General features: G+C 52.6%; 1 protein-coding gene across 3 annotated transcripts; it reads left to right on the forward strand.

Annotated features, from left to right (window-relative positions):
* The first annotated feature begins 1384 nt into the window (after positions 1-1384).
* PI16 (peptidase inhibitor 16) lies at positions 1385-10569 on the forward strand. 3 transcript variants are annotated; one of them, XM_008528767.2, is made up of 7 exons: positions 1385-1813; positions 5977-6198; positions 7722-7831; positions 8128-8216; positions 8854-9339; positions 9555-9694; positions 10125-10569. In XM_008528767.2, the coding sequence occupies exons 1-6, from the start codon at positions 1478-1480 to the stop codon at positions 9674-9676; spliced, it is 1365 nt and encodes a 454-aa protein (XP_008526989.1). In that variant the 5' UTR covers positions 1385-1477; the 3' UTR covers positions 9677-9694; positions 10125-10569. The 3 variants fall into 3 exon arrangements, with proteins under 3 accessions (XP_008526989.1, XP_008526991.1, XP_008526988.1); XM_008528769.2 differs by having other exon boundaries at positions 10174-10569; XM_008528766.2 differs by having other exon boundaries at positions 9555-10569.
* The last annotated feature ends 5202 nt before the right edge of the window (positions 10570-15771 follow it).

The raw sequence follows: 15771 nt of genomic DNA on the forward strand, positions 1-15771 counted from the left end.
GTATTCTTCATTGTGGGTGCTTCTAGTTGTGGCATGTGGGACGCTGCCTCAGCGTGGTTTGATGAGCAGTGCCATGTCCACGCCCAGGACTCGAACCAACGAAACACTGGGCCGCCTGCAGCGGAGCACGCGAACTTAACCACTCAGCCACGGGGCCAGCCCTTCTTTAATTTCTTTCAGCAACCTTTTGTAGTTTTCAGTGTATAAGTCTTTTGCCTCTTTGGTTGAGTTACCTTCTAAGTAATATACGCTTTTTATTGCTATTGTAAATTGAACTTTCTTAATTTCCTTTTTGGATTGTCCATTGTTAGTGTATGGAAACACAGCTTGGTTTTGTGTGTTGATTTTGTATCCTGCAACTTTGCTGAATTTTTTAATTAGTTCTAATGGTTTTTGGGGTTTTTTGGGTAGAATCCAAGTTGTTTTCACTTTTGCTTTTGTTTTTGTACCCAGGGCCTAAGCAGGGACAGTTTACTTGCCATCTTCCAAAGCCAGTGAGTAGGCTTTTTCTAGGTCTAAATTCACTGAGAATGGGGACCTCAAGGATCCCAGCTAAACTCAAGAGTACTTGTTCCAGCCTCCTGCTTCGTGAAGACCAAGACCTTGGTCCTGGCCCCTGGGTGGTCATTACAATGCAAGCGCTTGGCCACTGGGCCTATTTCTCTTCCAATGCCCTCCCTCAGAACTCCTGCTAGCAGCACCAGCTCACTCACCCCTCTGCTTTTCTGCTCTCCCTTGATTTCAAAACCACATTCTAACTTCCTACATATTCAGAACAGGAGGGGTCCCAGCATCCCACTTCCAAATGGGCACCTCAAGCACATGCATTCACATGTATTCAAAGGGCATAGGGAAGCAAAAAGTGAAAAGCCCTATTTCTGGATACGGCTAGAGTGGGAAACACTGGATCCCTCCCCCCATTCACAGAAGTCCTGCCTCCCCATCAGGCTGGGAACTGGCCAAGGCCACGCCATGTGGGTGGCCGTTGTCTGCTGTTACTGAGGGCCTACTATGTGCCAGATACTGTACTGGGTTCTTCACATGCATTTGACCTTATTTAATCCTCCTTCCAGCCCTATGAGGTAGGTACTTTTACTGTCACTGATTCAGCTGAGAGAACTGCCAAAAACACAGCCTAGCGAAGGAGCAGAACCAGGAATTGGACTTAGGTTGGCCCAACATTTACCAAATACATCCTGTCTTCCTCTGTCCTTCCACAAGCCTCCTGTAGTTTCCTCCTCTTGCCCAATCCTCTCTGGGTAGGGTCCGTTTGGTTTCCTTCCTATTGCTTGTCCTCAGCACCCAGTGGGTGTGACCTGGGTGCTACCAGTCATAGATCTGCAGAGGTTACTGTGATTTTGACCTTGGAGAACTTGTCCACAACTGGGGAGGGACTGCGAAACTCACACAGCTCTTGGCCTGAGCCCCTGTTACCGAGAGAAAGGGAGCTTTTGCCAAGGACTCCGAGGGGAGATAAATGCTGGGAGTGGACTCAGCCCTCCCCGAGACATTGTGTGAGCTGGGCCAGGCCTCCAGACACAGCCTCTCCCACCCACCCCAGCCAGGGTGGTGCTTGTGTGGGAAGGACTTTAAATCCAGCTGCCAGACCCCTGAATGGGAGAGGCAGAGAGTTCTGGCCACCATGCACAGCTCTCACAGTCTCTTGGCGCTCCTGCTGCCGCTGCTGCTACTGCTGGTGGCCATCACAGGCCCCGCTGGAGCCCTCAGTGATGATGAGAAACACGTGATGGTGAAGCTGCACAACCTCTACCGTGCCCAGGTGTCTCCACCGGCTGCCGACATGCTGCAAATGGTGAGTGTAGCCAGGGACGCTTGCCTGCCAGAATTGAAGGGATGCTGGGCAGGGGCCCCCACCAATGCCTTCCGCCACCAAGCTGAAGCTATCTCAGAGACTCATCTCTCTAGCATTATATAATTCACAGGTCCCCATAAACAGCCCCATTATAGAGATGAGGAAACTGAGGCTCAGAGAGACTTGCTGGTCCCTCAGGGGCTTACAGGTCACACAGGAGGTGGAGCCAGGCCTGGAAATCCCAGCTTCCTACTCCAATGGCCCCTTCCCAGCACTTTTGAAAATGCACGTGCCCCTGGGAGGGGGAACGTGGGAAGTTCCTAACCTTGGTGAAATTGGCCTTTCAGATGTCTTCCAAGGAGATGAGAAGAGGAAACAGGGCCAGCAGCATGGGTCCCGGCCCCTGGGGTAGGAGGGCTGTCCCGGGAGATGGGTGAGAACAGGAACGAGCAGCAGAGAGGGGTCTGCATCACACAGTCCAAATTCTGTCTCAGCCCCTACAAGACCTGTGATTTGGGGCTAATCCCTTAACCTGGTAATGACCCTCAGTTTCTCATCTGTAAAATGGGGTCATCATTAGAGACACATATATATCAACATGGACTGAATCTCACAGATATAGCATTGGGTGGGGGAGGAAAATGAAATCTCAAAAAATATATATACAGTCGAATATATTTACATGAAGCCTAAAAACACGTAAAAAATACTATTGCACACTGGTGGGGCACACATGCAGATGTAGCAAATGTCCACGGACATGCCTACAGACAACAGAAGCCAGATGACACACAGGCAGTGGTTACTTTTGTCAGAGGAGAGTGATTTGATGGCAGGGGTAGGGGCAGGATGTTTATGCTCAGGAGTGAAAGAGAAAAAGTCAGAAATTCACCCCCTTCCTGCCCTCCCTCAGGGCTGGCCTGGCCCATCCCCTCCAGCCGTCCTCAGGTGCCCTGGAGTGTGATGGGCAGTGTCCAGGGGCCCAGAGCTGGCGCCCGAGAGCAAGGTCGCATCTGGAGAACTCAGCAGTGAGCCTGGGGCTCCAATCTGGCAAAGGGACTCTGGGTGGGCCCCTTTACCTTCAAAGGCCTCCATTTCCTGATCAATCACATGAGGCTGGCAATCCCTGCCCTGAGCATCAGACAGGATGAGAAGTGAGAAAGATCTAGGAAGGTCTCTACCAACACACACAGCATCGCCATTCACAGCCCTGTCAGCCTCCGCAACAAGGAGCTGCCGGCAATGTGTCAGTAGCCCCGGAGGCTGGACCAGCTCTGCCAACAGCTCCCTGATAGAGGCCCGAAACTCGTTGTTGAGCCTCAGTTTCCCCATCTGTGGATCCCTGGTGCCCTACATCAGTCTTACAGTCTTGCTGGCTGAGGCTGGGGCTACACAGGCTGGGAGCTGCTTTGCAGACAGAAGTGGACCTGGGGGGTGGGGCGACATTCTGGGAAGCAGTTAGGGTATTGAGGGCACAGGCTGATGCCTGGTGGTAAGTGATCGGAGGAGGGGGTGGAGATAAGGCTGGACTGGGACACCAGGATAAATCTGGGATGAGACTCAGGCTCAACCTCAGCAGGGAGGGAAGCAGAGACTCTGGAGCCAGATGGCCTGGGTTCAAATCTTGACTTTGCCATTTATGAGCTGGACCACCTTGGCCAAGGTATTTAATCTCTCTGTGCCTCAGCTTCTTCATGTGTCAATCGGGGATGATAACAACATAACAACTCCCTTGTAGGGTGGTTGTAAGGATTAAATGAGTGAATATGTGAACAGTGCCTGGCGCATAGTAAGTGCTCAATGAGCGTTCAATTAATAAAAGGAGGTATGGATCCAGGGTGAGGCAGGAGGGGGTTATCACGACTCTTCTCCCTCCCTCAGCCTCCACATCTAACCATCACCATCGTTACCTCCCAGAAAGTTCACTTTCCCTTGAATCCTACCTCCTCCCATCCCTTTGGCACAACCCTGGTTCGATCTTTCTTTTCTTCTCCCGAGAACTAGAACAGCCTCTACCTGCTTCCCCAGCCTCTCGCCTCTGCCACCAGAATGAATGATCCAACACACCAGGCTGACCCCGCTCAAAACCCTTCAGTGGCTCCCACTGGCTCCCTACCGCCTCAGTGTGAAGCCCCAGCACCTGAGGAGGCTCTCTGTGTCTGGTCCCTGCCCACCTCTCCAGCCCCTGGCCTGCCGACTCCTCCTACTGAAGTAACCTGAAGGAGGAGTCTCTCCCCCAGCCATAACACTGTCTCTCCCCTCCACACCTTTGCTCACGTTGTGCCTTCTGCTCAGGACGCTTTCCCCTGTCCACCTGGCCAAACCTTGCCTTTTAACGCTCAGCTTAGTGCCTCCTTCTCCACCTCAGGTTGGGCTAAATGGCCCTCTCTGGTGCCTCTATACTACCTATGGCATATCTGTCAGTCACCACATTGTGGCCCAATTAATGGTTTATGACAATGTAACCTTGGGCTTCTTGGTCTTTGCTGTTGCCCCAGGGCTGGCACGGTGCGCAGGTGTTGAATGAATGAACGAGTGAGTGAATGAATGAATGAGTGGATTTGCTTTCAGATGGTGATTATGTGGCCAATGTGGGTGGGTACCATGACTCTTTAAACTCCACAGGGTCTCCAGACAACTGAGAAGCCTTAAGACCCAAAGGAATGACTCTCTAATGGTGGGACTCTGGGCACGTAGTCAGAATGGAAATGATAATGGGCTCTGTAGGGGAGACCGTGGTAAGCAGGGCCTTGTCTCAGTTGTCAACAGCTGACAAACAGCTCTTGAGCATCTGCCATGTGCCAGCACCGAGCCAGACACTGGGATACGTCAGCGCCCTGTCCCGAAGGAGCTTACAGTCTGGTCTGGAGCCCTGCAGGTCATTCCAGACACCCTGATCCTGGTCCCTAGCACCCTGCCCCTTTCCCACTCCCTATCTTCCACTGCTGCCAGAGTCTGAGAGAACTTCAAGGACCAGTGACTAGGGACAAAATGCCCAGAGAGGGAGAGGAATTCACCTGAAGTCACGGCAGTGGGGCTGTCCTAGCCCAGTGCTCCCATCCGCACCCCAGGCAACTGCTCCTGAGAACCCTGGATGGGGGGGAGTGGGTGTGGCCACACAGCCCCCTCCCCTCAGGGTCACCCAAGCTCTTGGCGCCTTATGGGGTGTCTGGCTCCCGCAGCTGGCTGGGCCTCCGGAGGGTGGAGCAAGAGTTGCCGCCAGGCCACCCTTTTCCAGGAGAGGCCAAGGACAAAACTTAATGGGATCCAGGCCTCCCTCCCCAATCTCTTGGTCAGATGCCTTGTTAATCCATCCTCCCACCCACACTGGGCCTGTCCTCCCAGCCAGGGACACAGAACCTCAGAGGCCCCCTAACCTAAAATGCCCCCTCCCACTGTTTCACCTGGGGTCCCCAACTGGAGACGACTACCTTTGGGATCTGACACCTCTTTTGGCCACCAAGGCTCTGAAAATAGGCCTCTCGATCAGGGTCACACAGAGACAATTTTCTTGGGGAAAAGGATTATCAGTTGACAAGAGTCGAGAGCACTTGGGAACAGCACTGGAGAGGGAAGCCTGGAGCTGGTAAACCCATGGAGAGTGGGCTGTCCCAAGAGGAGAGTGGGAGCTGAGAGGGGAGTGCTGGCCACTCAAGTCAGATTTACGATGGGTGGGCCAGGGAGGAGGACAGCTGAATAAACACCCCAGCCCTTGAACATTGCTGGACATCCTGGGGGCTTCACAGCGGTTCAGGCAGCCCTGGGAGGTAGGAGGGGCATCGCTGCCACCCACCTTTCACATAGAAGGATATTAATATTAATTACTAATAGCATTGTCACAAACATCATCTCCTTTGTTTTTCCCAAAGTCCTGTGAAAGTTCAGAAAGGCTAGGCAATCTGTCCAAAGTTGCAAAGCTGGTGAACGGTCCTGACCTTGCTAATTTCACCGCCTGGGGTGGCACCCTCCCACCTCCCCACAGGAGCCCACCAGGAGCAGAGACTTCTTCCAGATCACAGCCAAGAGTCACTCTGCTAAGGAGGGGAGGGTCTCTGGCCTCCAGAGGTCCCCAGGACACCCTCAACCTTCTTTTCTCCCACCCCCCACTCCTGCCTCCACCGAGCCCTAAGCGTCCTCACCTCCCTCCCTGACCTGCCCCGCAGAGGTGGGACGAGGAGCTGGCCGCCTTCGCCAAGGCCTACGCGCAGCAGTGCATTTGGGGCCACAACAAGGAGCGTGGGCGGCGCGGCGAGAACCTGTTCGCCATCACGGACGAGGCCATGGACGTGCCGCTGGCCGTGGAGCAGTGGTACCAAGAGCACGACCACTACAACCTCAGCGCTGGCACCTGCGACCCGGGCCAGATGTGCGGGCACTACACGCAGGTGCGAGGCGGGCCGGGGGGCGGGACCACCTCTCCCTCCGCGGCCGGGAGTCCCTTAGTCCACACGCTAAGCCCCCTTAGATCCCTCATAAAAGTTGTCCTTCCACAGCCATTCATGTGGAGTCCAGGCCCCCGACAGAGTCTGCTGCTCAAACTGTCTGACCCGTTTTCGGTTGATTCTTTAGAAAGCACAGGCTTTTGAAAACCTAGGGGCCCCTCTCCACCTCGGGGGTGCCAAGGGATCTGAGTTAGTTTCCTGGACAGTAGTTAGTGTACTAGGCGAGCCGACAGCTCTAAGCAGTCCTGTCCTCTGACCTAAGACGCAGGGCTGTTCCCCCAGCCGTGAATGCCCCCTGACTTCTCTCTTTGCTTTCCCTCTCCCTCTTTTGTCATTTCTCACGATGTCTAAGTTGCTGCTTCTAGTCTGCCAGGGAGCAAAAGGACAAATCAACAATTTTGTTTGTCTGATTTTTCTTTAGCTTTTAAAAACTATGTGTAAGATAAGAGCAAATGGTCACGGAGTGAAGGTTTCAGGAGCCTGTGAGAGCATTTCCTGCCTCTGAGGCACTTTGTGCTTGTGTCAGGGTTCTTGCTGCATTTTGAAAGTTTGAGTTTGCAGATGAGAGTGTAGGGGCGTGTGTGTGCTCACATAGGGGAGTTAACAGTGTTACTGAATTCTTCCTTTTCTCCTCCCAATACCTATTTTTTTCAAACAATAAGATGACAATTTTTTAAAAAAGGAAAACACGCTCACCATCTTCCCACCCATATCCACTAATTCCATTTTCCAGTGCCCCTTTTGGGTGGTATTTTTAGCGCTAATCTTTAAGGAAGGAAATCCCAACATCACCCACCCAGATCAGGAAGTTGTGAGGGTCCAGCAGCCCTCCCTGCCCCCTTCCTTCTGTCTTCTGTCACAGCTCACATCCCCCATACCCACACATCCTTCTGTAGGGATTGCTATCGGTGCCCAGCAGGAGCAGCTCTGCCCCACCTCCACCCCAACCTTCTCTAGGGCTGAGTGCACACGCTCTCTGGGGTCATTTCTGCCTGGGAGACGCCAAGCAGCTCCCTGCTTACTTGTGATATGGGGAAAGTTCCATTTCCACAACGGCTCCTCCCCTTCCATTCCTTGGACTTTGGTTGTTGCTGATTGCTGATATCTAAGATTCTCCCGTTTGAGATTTATTCCTTTGGATATACCCCTTATTTAAAATGCAAGTGCGTTTAGGGAGAGCGGGCAAGAACAATTTATGACAGTATTTCCAAAGGGAAGGTTTTCAGAGGGAGAGAGGCCTGGTGAAACTGTGTGTGTGGTTGGCAGGGGAGAGGATGTTCAGGACAAATACCACCCCTGCCCCGCCCCCCCACGGCCCTCTGTCCAGAGTTTTGTCCTGAAGCTGTGTCCTCAGAGACTCGGATCTGACAGGCCATAGGGTTCCTCCTCTCCCACCCATAGAAGCTGGTGTAGAGAGCCAGGGCCCGACCTACCCAGGCCAAACTGTTGGGTTTGCCCTCCTTCAGGTGGTCTGGGCCAAGACCGAGCGGATTGGCTGTGGCTCCCACTTCTGCGAGAAGCTCCAGGGAGTTGAGGAGACCAACATCCAATTGCTGGTTTGCAACTACGAGCCCCCGTGAGTGCCTCCCGAGGGAGCCCTGGGGGGAGGAGGTGGGCCGAGCCCAGGGGAGGGCTGAGTGGGACACAGTCTAAGGAAGAGGTGGCGCGGCAGTCTAGGGCCTACACTCTACAGTCTTGCGGGACCTGTGAGGAGGGCACGGATGGGAGTCTGCTCTCATTGGCCCAGCAAATTAGTCGGGAACAAGTAAGCCGCGGGGGTGCTTCTGGACTAGGGGTGTGTACAAGGGATAATAGCGTCAGGAGTTGGCAGGGACCTCCCCTCCCCGCCAGCATCCTCCTCGGCTCCTGCAGGGGGAACGTGAAGAGGCAGAGGCCCTACCAGGAGGGGACTCCGTGCTCCCAGTGTCCCTCTGGCTACCACTGTGAGATCTCCCTCTGTGGTGAGTCGGGGATGGGGTGGGGAGAAAGAGGAAAGGGAGGGAAGGGACGGTGACCTGATGGTCTAGGGTCCCCCTGGCTCCCCGAGCGGTGCGTGGGCAGTGAGGGGCCCGGCGGGATGCGACCTCCAGGAGCCCTCGACGGCCCCACCCCATCCGAGTTGCCAAGCCCGCTCTGCCCTCCTTGCGCAGCCACTTTGGCTCCCTGTCATTCCAAGTGACCGGATTTCAACCCTCCAAGCCAAAGCTAGAGCAGAGTCCGGCAGTTTCCGAGCGCGGGCGAGGTGGGCGTGGCCAGGTGGAGAGGGCCTGGGGTGGGAGGGGCCTCTTGGTGGGCGTTGCCAGAGGGACTCGCACCACTGGGCCTGCCACGCGGTAGGCGTGTTAGGAACGGGACTCCAGCTGGAGAAATCCCCGAAAAGTGGAGGTGAGAGTGCAGAGAGAGGAAGACTTGGATGGAGGAGTAACTGTGTCAATCACAAGAAATAACATTTATTAGCAATGAGGGACATATTCGCTGGAGAGGTGTGCGTATGTGTGTCTTCGTAGGACATTTGGTGGCCTCACCTTGATGCCTGTGGGCTGAGGGATGTGAGGTCCTGCTTGCAGCACTAATGAGAGGCCTTATCTCTCTTATCAGAACCCATTAGAGGCCCTGAAGAGGCTGAGGATTTGCCTTACCTGGTAACTGAGGCCCCATCTTCCCTGGCAACTGAGGTCCCTTCCGTTTTGGCAACTCACAGCCAGCTCTCCTTGGATGAGGGGCCAGCCACCTTCCCCAAATCAACCCATGATCCCACCCCCAAGTCAGCAGACAGAGAGGCCAGCAGGACAAGAATGCCCTCCAGAAGCCCAGAGAGTTCTCTGCACCCTAAGGTGTCCCTAACAGGGACACAGGAGCCACTACCCTACTCCCCGGAGGAGGGCGAGGCTGAGGCCGAGTTACCTCCTTCCACTGAGGTCTCGGCCTCAGTTATTCCAGTCCAGGATGAGCCAGGTGAGCTGCAGGCCACACTGGACCACATGGGGCACACCTCCTCCAAGTCCCTGCCCAACTCCCCCAATACCTCTGCCACCGCTAATGCCACAGGTGGGCGTACCCTGGTCCTGCAGTCGTCCTTGCCAGGTAAGGCCTGTAGCGTCTGCCCTACCTTCCCTCCTGACTCCAGAATGTCAGCTCCCTGCCCCTGGCATAGATGGTATGGGCATGGCGGGGCATGCACCTTCTGAGTAGGAGCTTCCTCCCTGGCTGCTGGGCTGCCACCTGCATGCCTGGTGGGGTGGGTGGGAGGTCAGGCAGAGCTGTCTCCAGGCTAAGGCAAAGCCTCTCCTTTCCCACAGGTGCAGAGGGCCCTGGAAAGCCTGGCATCAAGTCAGGGCTGAACTCGGGCGGTGGTCGTGTCTGGGTCCCTCTCCTGGGACTGCTACTACTGCCTCCCCTGGTGTTGGCTGGAATCTTCTGAAGGGGTCACCACTCGAAGGCAAGGCCTGGTGGGGGCACCCTGGCCTCGCCCCCTCTGGAGTGTGTTTCTCTGAGTAAGAGGCCACAGCTTACTGGGCAGGTCCTGCTCTGTGGCCCAGCAGCCCCCCTTCACCCCACCTTCTGGCCGGACTCGAGGCCAGTGTGCTTGTGCCCTGAGGAGGCCTCTACAGGGCCACACCCTGGCAGTGCCCCAGGAGTGCCTCTGCCTCCAGGGAGTCCGCTCCTCAGCTAGCTGCACATTGCTCTGAGTGGTGTTCCTGTGGCCTCAAGTGCCCGTTCTCCAGTTGTCCTGCGGCCATGGCCTGCTCTTCTAGGGACAGAAGATCTCAGGATGTCCCAGGAGCCCCTTGGCCCCTCCAGTCCCCTGGCCTCTTCCTGGAGCCATCTGAGTCCTGGGCTGTTCCCAGGAGTGCCTCCTGCTTTCCCAGGGTGAAGAGGTCAGCTGTCCTCCTGCCATCTCTCTCACCCTGTCCCCAGCCCCCCAAACAAGACACATCTTGGCTGAAGGCCCTCTGGAGGCTGCAGGGCATGTGACTCACCCACAGACATCTTGGGGCATGAGGCCTGGCCGGCTGCGAGCTCAGGTTGCTGCCCGACGACTGCACACCTGGCCTGGACTCCTCCTGCCTCTCCTCTCTCAGTCCGGGGCGGGTGGGTGGGGGTTCTGGGGAGAGCCCTGCCTGCCTGGCCGAGGGCTGCCTGCCTGTGCAGGGTAGGGGTTCTCCCTGAGTGCCTTCCTCCCCTACTTGCCTGTGTAACTTGGGGGGCGGTGTAAGGGGACTAGCCTCACCCGAGCAGAGTTCTCTGGGTGGGGCAGGCAGGGGCCAGGGAAGGGAAGCAGCCCCTGACTCCTGAATAAAGCCTGTGCTCGAGTTCCTGAGTCTCTGTGCTTGTGAGGGGCGGGGGCCAAACCAGAAGACGTTCCATGCTTCCCCACCAGTCTGTGGCACTGTTCCTTCTCCTGTACACTCTCCTCCCCCAAACACTCCATTTAGTTCTTTGGGGCATCCTTCCTTTCCTTCCTGTAACTCCCACCCACTCATCCAACTTCAGGTAGCTGGCAGGAAGGGGAAAAGGCCAAGGGCAGGCCAAGGGCAGTGGGCTGACTCTCCTATTCCAGGAGTCACCAGTGGAGCTGAGCTGGGTTCAGGACCCAGGATCGAAGAGTGGCATATGACCTCTTCACAGTGGGGCTGCTGCGCAGGCCCGTCTGGGGATGCAAGGTCAGGAATGCACCTCAAGCATGGCTTTGCCAACCCTCTCTGCATGGAGGAGTCTGAGAAAGGGTTTGGGAGTCCCAGACCCTCACCCAGGGGAGCATGGCAGGATTGTCCAGAGCGCTGTGGGGAGGGAAAGCACAAGTGTGTATGGGGGAGTGTAGCAAGAGTTGGTGACCGAGGGCAGCTTGGGACTGAGCCGGGCCTGGTAGGGAGGGACAGAGCGACTGTCTCCAGACCAAAGCCGGAAGGTGCAGTTAAACAGGAAGCATTCAAGTCAGGCCAGGGCTGTACGCCGACCATATATATATGTGATATAACATATCTCTATTAAGATATGACTCATATAACAAAAAATTCACCCATTTAAAGTGTATCGCTCAACGGTTTTTAGTATATTCACAGGGTTGTGCAACCATCAACACAATTTTAGAACATTTTCATCACCCCAAAAAGAAACCCCACACCCATTAGCAGTCACTCCTCATTTTTCGCTCCACCACCCACCCCCAGCCCTAAGCAACCTCTATTTATTGTCTCTATGGATTTGTCTATTCTGACATTTTATATAAATGGAATCATACAATATGTGACCTTTTCGTGACTGGCTTCTTTCACTTAGCATAATATTCCCAAGGTTCATCCATGTTGTAGCATGGGGCAGTTCTTCATTCCTCTTCATTACAAGTAATATCCCTTTGTACGGAACACATTTATTTATCCATTCATCAACTGCTGGACTTTTGGGTTGTTTCCACTTACTGGCTATTATGAATAATGCTGCTATACACATTCATGTAAGTTTTTGTGTGGACATATGTTTTCATTTCTCTTGGGTATATCCCTAGGAGTGGCATTGTATGGTAACTCTGGATCATGTGTAACTCTACGTTTAACTTTTTTTAGGAACTGCCACACTACTTTCCAAAGTGGCTGCACCATTTTACATTTGCATCAGCAACATACAAGGGTTTCAGTTTCTCCACATCCTCACCAACATTGTTATGATCTGTCTTTTTTATTATAGCTGTCCTAGTGAGTGTGAAATAGTATCTCATTGGGGTTTGGATTTTCATTTGCTTGATGACTAATGATGTCAAGCATCGTTCCATGTGCTTATTGGCCACTTGTATGTCTTTTTTGGACAAACATCGCTTCAAGTCATTTGCCCATTTTCCTATTGGGGCATTCGTCTTTTTATTATGGAGTTGTAGGAATTCTTTATATATTCTAGCTACAAGTCCCTTATCAGATATGTGATTTGCAAACATTTTCTCTCATTCTGTGGATTGCGTTTTCAATTTTTCTTGATGATATCCTTTGAACACAACAGTTTTTAATTCTGATGACATCCAATTTATCTTTTTTGTTGTTGTTGCTTATGCTTTCGGTGTTATATCCAAGAAACCATTGCTTAATCCAAGGTCATAAAAATTTATGGTTATGTTTTCTTCTAAGAGTTTTCTAGTTTTAATTCTTGTAAGTCTTTGATCCATTTTTAATTTTTGTATGTGATGTGAGGTGGGAGTCCAACTTCGTCCTAAACACGTGAATATCCAATTGCCCCAGCACCTTCTGTTGAAGATGATTCTTCCTCCATTTAGTTGTCATTACCCTTGTTGAAAATCAGTTGACCATAAATGTGACTGTTTCTGGACTCTCAATCCTATTCTATTGATCTATGTGTTTATCTTTATGCCAGTACCACACTGTCTTGATTACTGTAGCTTTGCAGTAAGTTTTGGAATTGGGAAGCATGAGTCCTCCAACGGTGCTCTTCTTTTTCAGGATTGTTTAGGCTATTCTGGATCCCTTGAATTTCCATATGAATTTTAGGATCAGCTTGCCAAATTTCTGCAAAGAAGTCCCCTGAGATTTTTGACAGGGATTATGTAATCTGCCATCCTAACAATGTTAAGTCTTCCAATCCATGAACATGGGATGTCTTTCTATTTATTTAGGTCTTCTTTGCCTTCTTTCAACAACATTTTATGATTTTCAAAGTATAAGTTTTGCAATTCTTTTGTTAAGTTCATAAGTATTTTATTATTTTTGATGCTACTGTAAATGAAATTGTTTCATTAATTTCATTTTACCTTGTTCCACTGCAAATGTATAGAAATACAATTTTTATATATCAATTTTTTTATCATGCAACCTTACTGAATTCATTTATTAGTTATAACAGTATTTTTAGTGGATTCCTTAGGATTTTCTCTTTACAAGATCATGTCATCTGCACAGACAATTTTACTTCTTCCTTTCCAACACATAACTTTTATTTCATTTTCTTGCCTAATTGCCCTGGCTAGACCCTCCAGTACAATGTTGAGTAGTGGCAAGAGCAGAACTCCTTATCTTCTTCCTGATCTTAGAGGGAAAACGGTAGTAGTTTTTCACCATTCAGTATAATGTTAATTATGGATTTTTCACAGATGCCATTTATCAGGTTAAGGAAGTTCTCTTCTATTCTTAGGCTTTTGATGTTTTTTCATGAAGGGATATTGAATTTTGTCAAATAACTTTTCCAAGTCTATTGAGATAATCATATGGTTTTGTTCCTTATTCTGGGGATAGAGTGTATTACATTGATTTTCAGATGCTCATCTAACTTGTGTTTCTGCGTGGGGGCGGGGGGGGGGTCCCCTCCTTCTTGGGCCTGTTTTCTCAGGTTAGCCCCAGGTCCTATGAGGGTCAGGTGAGGTAGCCTCCGGGCAGAGCAGGACCATGGAGGTCCAAACCCATTTTTCCTAGTTTTGGGTGGGCTCCGCCTGCCTCCTGCAAAGCAAGAGCACCTGTCGCCAGCCCTCAGGAACACTGTCACATGAGAGAACTTACCCAAGACGAGGAGCAGAGATCTCTTTGGAAGTTTATTTTGGTGGAAACAACAGAAGGCAAGACATGATGTCCCAAACTAGTCAGGCAGGGCTGTGACAAATGGGCAGGGAGGGGATGTGTCAGCACGAGCCCACGAGGATGGGAGGGCATGTTCAAACAGGGCAGGGGGGCTGGCACTCTGAGGCCTTGAGGACCTGAGTGGGGAGAGGAGTGCTCCAGCATTATGCTGCATGGCTCCCAGGCATATGGAGACTGGCACCGGAACAAGGACTACTGTAGGGGCCAGCACAGGCCACCACTGCCACCTCAGGCTTCATCACAGGGACTCTCAAAAGGCCTGCCTGGGGACATTCCAGCTTTGTCCATCACAATGGCTTTCCAGGAGGGGAGGAAGATGATTGGTCCCCAAAAGGACATTCCCACTCTCGTCACCCCTCCTTCTGCTGGCAGCTCAGCTCCCCTCCTGCCCCAACCCCGCCCTCTTCTTTCTCACATAAGGACCTCAACATTCCAGTTTCCAGGACTGATGGGGAACATGCCAGGTGCTCGGGGGCAGTGAGGCCTCAGCCCTCAAAGACTGAAGGGTCTGGGAAACAATGGGAGCATTGAACATACACAATACATGCATCTGAATACTGACCTGAAAACTGTTAGGAGTAAAACCTGTAGTTCGCTCAACTAAGAACTGAAAGTATCAAAGGGGTTTTCTCGCCGTTTCTGGGTGTGGAAGATAGCCTGGGAAACGTAGTCAAGACCCCAATTCAGAAATCCCAAGGTATTACTTGGGAGCAGCACTGGCTCTCCTCGAGGTGACTCGCCAAGCCCCCCATGGCCCGCTCTTTACCCCCAGGCAGCCTCTCCAAACCTGTGGGAGGAGGTGGGTCAGACGAAAGGGCTCCTCGTGGCCAGGTCAGCTCAGGCTCCTGAGATGCAAGTGCCCCCAACTTTGGGGGACCACAGGAAGTAATCAGTGCAAAAAGGATCTGAGCGTGGAGCAATGGGAAGAAAAGTTACCCCAGGACAGTGGGCAGCACGGTGGGAACAATGCAGGGCTGGAGAAAGGAAATGTGCCATGAGGCAGGCACGCCGCCCAAGGGCCTTCCTTCTCTGAAGAAATGGTGCCGCAAGGCCTGGCCCGCTCACCTTGCCACCTGCTCGCCTTCCCTGCCACTTGAGCTGTCTGCAGTGAGAACGAGACCTTAGCAGCTTCAACCAGCGTACGTTTACAGGACACCCACTCACACATTCTGCGTTCTTGGGGAACAAGGATCCATAATGTAAACTGCCCCTGAGTCAACTGTTACTAGGCCACTGGGGAAAACCAGTTCTGCAAAAGCACCGCAGGGGCCTTCCCTGGGAGACCTGGCCCAGACCTGTGAGGATGACCAAAGTTACCAGACCCCAACTCTCAGAAGCCAGCTCCCCTAAAGCAAGGGCAGAGAAACACTCAAGAGCTCAGCTGGACCTCAACTGGTGTCCAAACCCTACCAGATACAAGCCCAGTCTCCAAGGGCCAGCATGGTCCATTTGTTAAGTTTTGTCTGTTTACAGACCCTGGGGTTGGGCAGAAACGAATGGAAGGGAGGTCCGCCTTTTCCAGAGAAGGCAGGGGGCCTTGGTGCTTCAGCTGGGCCCATGTCTCCCCCTTCTGCTGTAACCATGTGACCTCTACACCGACTCTCAGTAAAACCTGAGAATGTCATCCACAAACAGTGCTGAGATGACAGTTAGGGGTTTGGGTGGAACATTTTCTGAAGCTGGGAGGGCCCTTCAAGGGACGTCTCCCTGGTAACAGGCCTGAGGCCTGTGCATGAGCGGGTGCTCTGTGAACAGGCGTCTGGGCCTTGTCTAATTCAGAAAATTGTCCAGCGTCTCCCCGAGGCTGACCTGCAGCAAGCCCGGCACTGCTCATCTCCAGGCCAGGCTGCCCCAGCCCTGTCGCTTTACAGCTCCTTCCCACAAACACAAAGGACTGAGAAAGACTTTGCACATGGTTTTTAAGCTCATAAAAATGAGAGAC

Source organism: Equus przewalskii, chromosome 19 (assembly GCF_037783145.1).
Source record: "Equus przewalskii isolate Varuska chromosome 19, EquPr2, whole genome shotgun sequence".
Taxonomy (NCBI): Eukaryota; Metazoa; Chordata; class Mammalia; order Perissodactyla; family Equidae; genus Equus; species Equus przewalskii.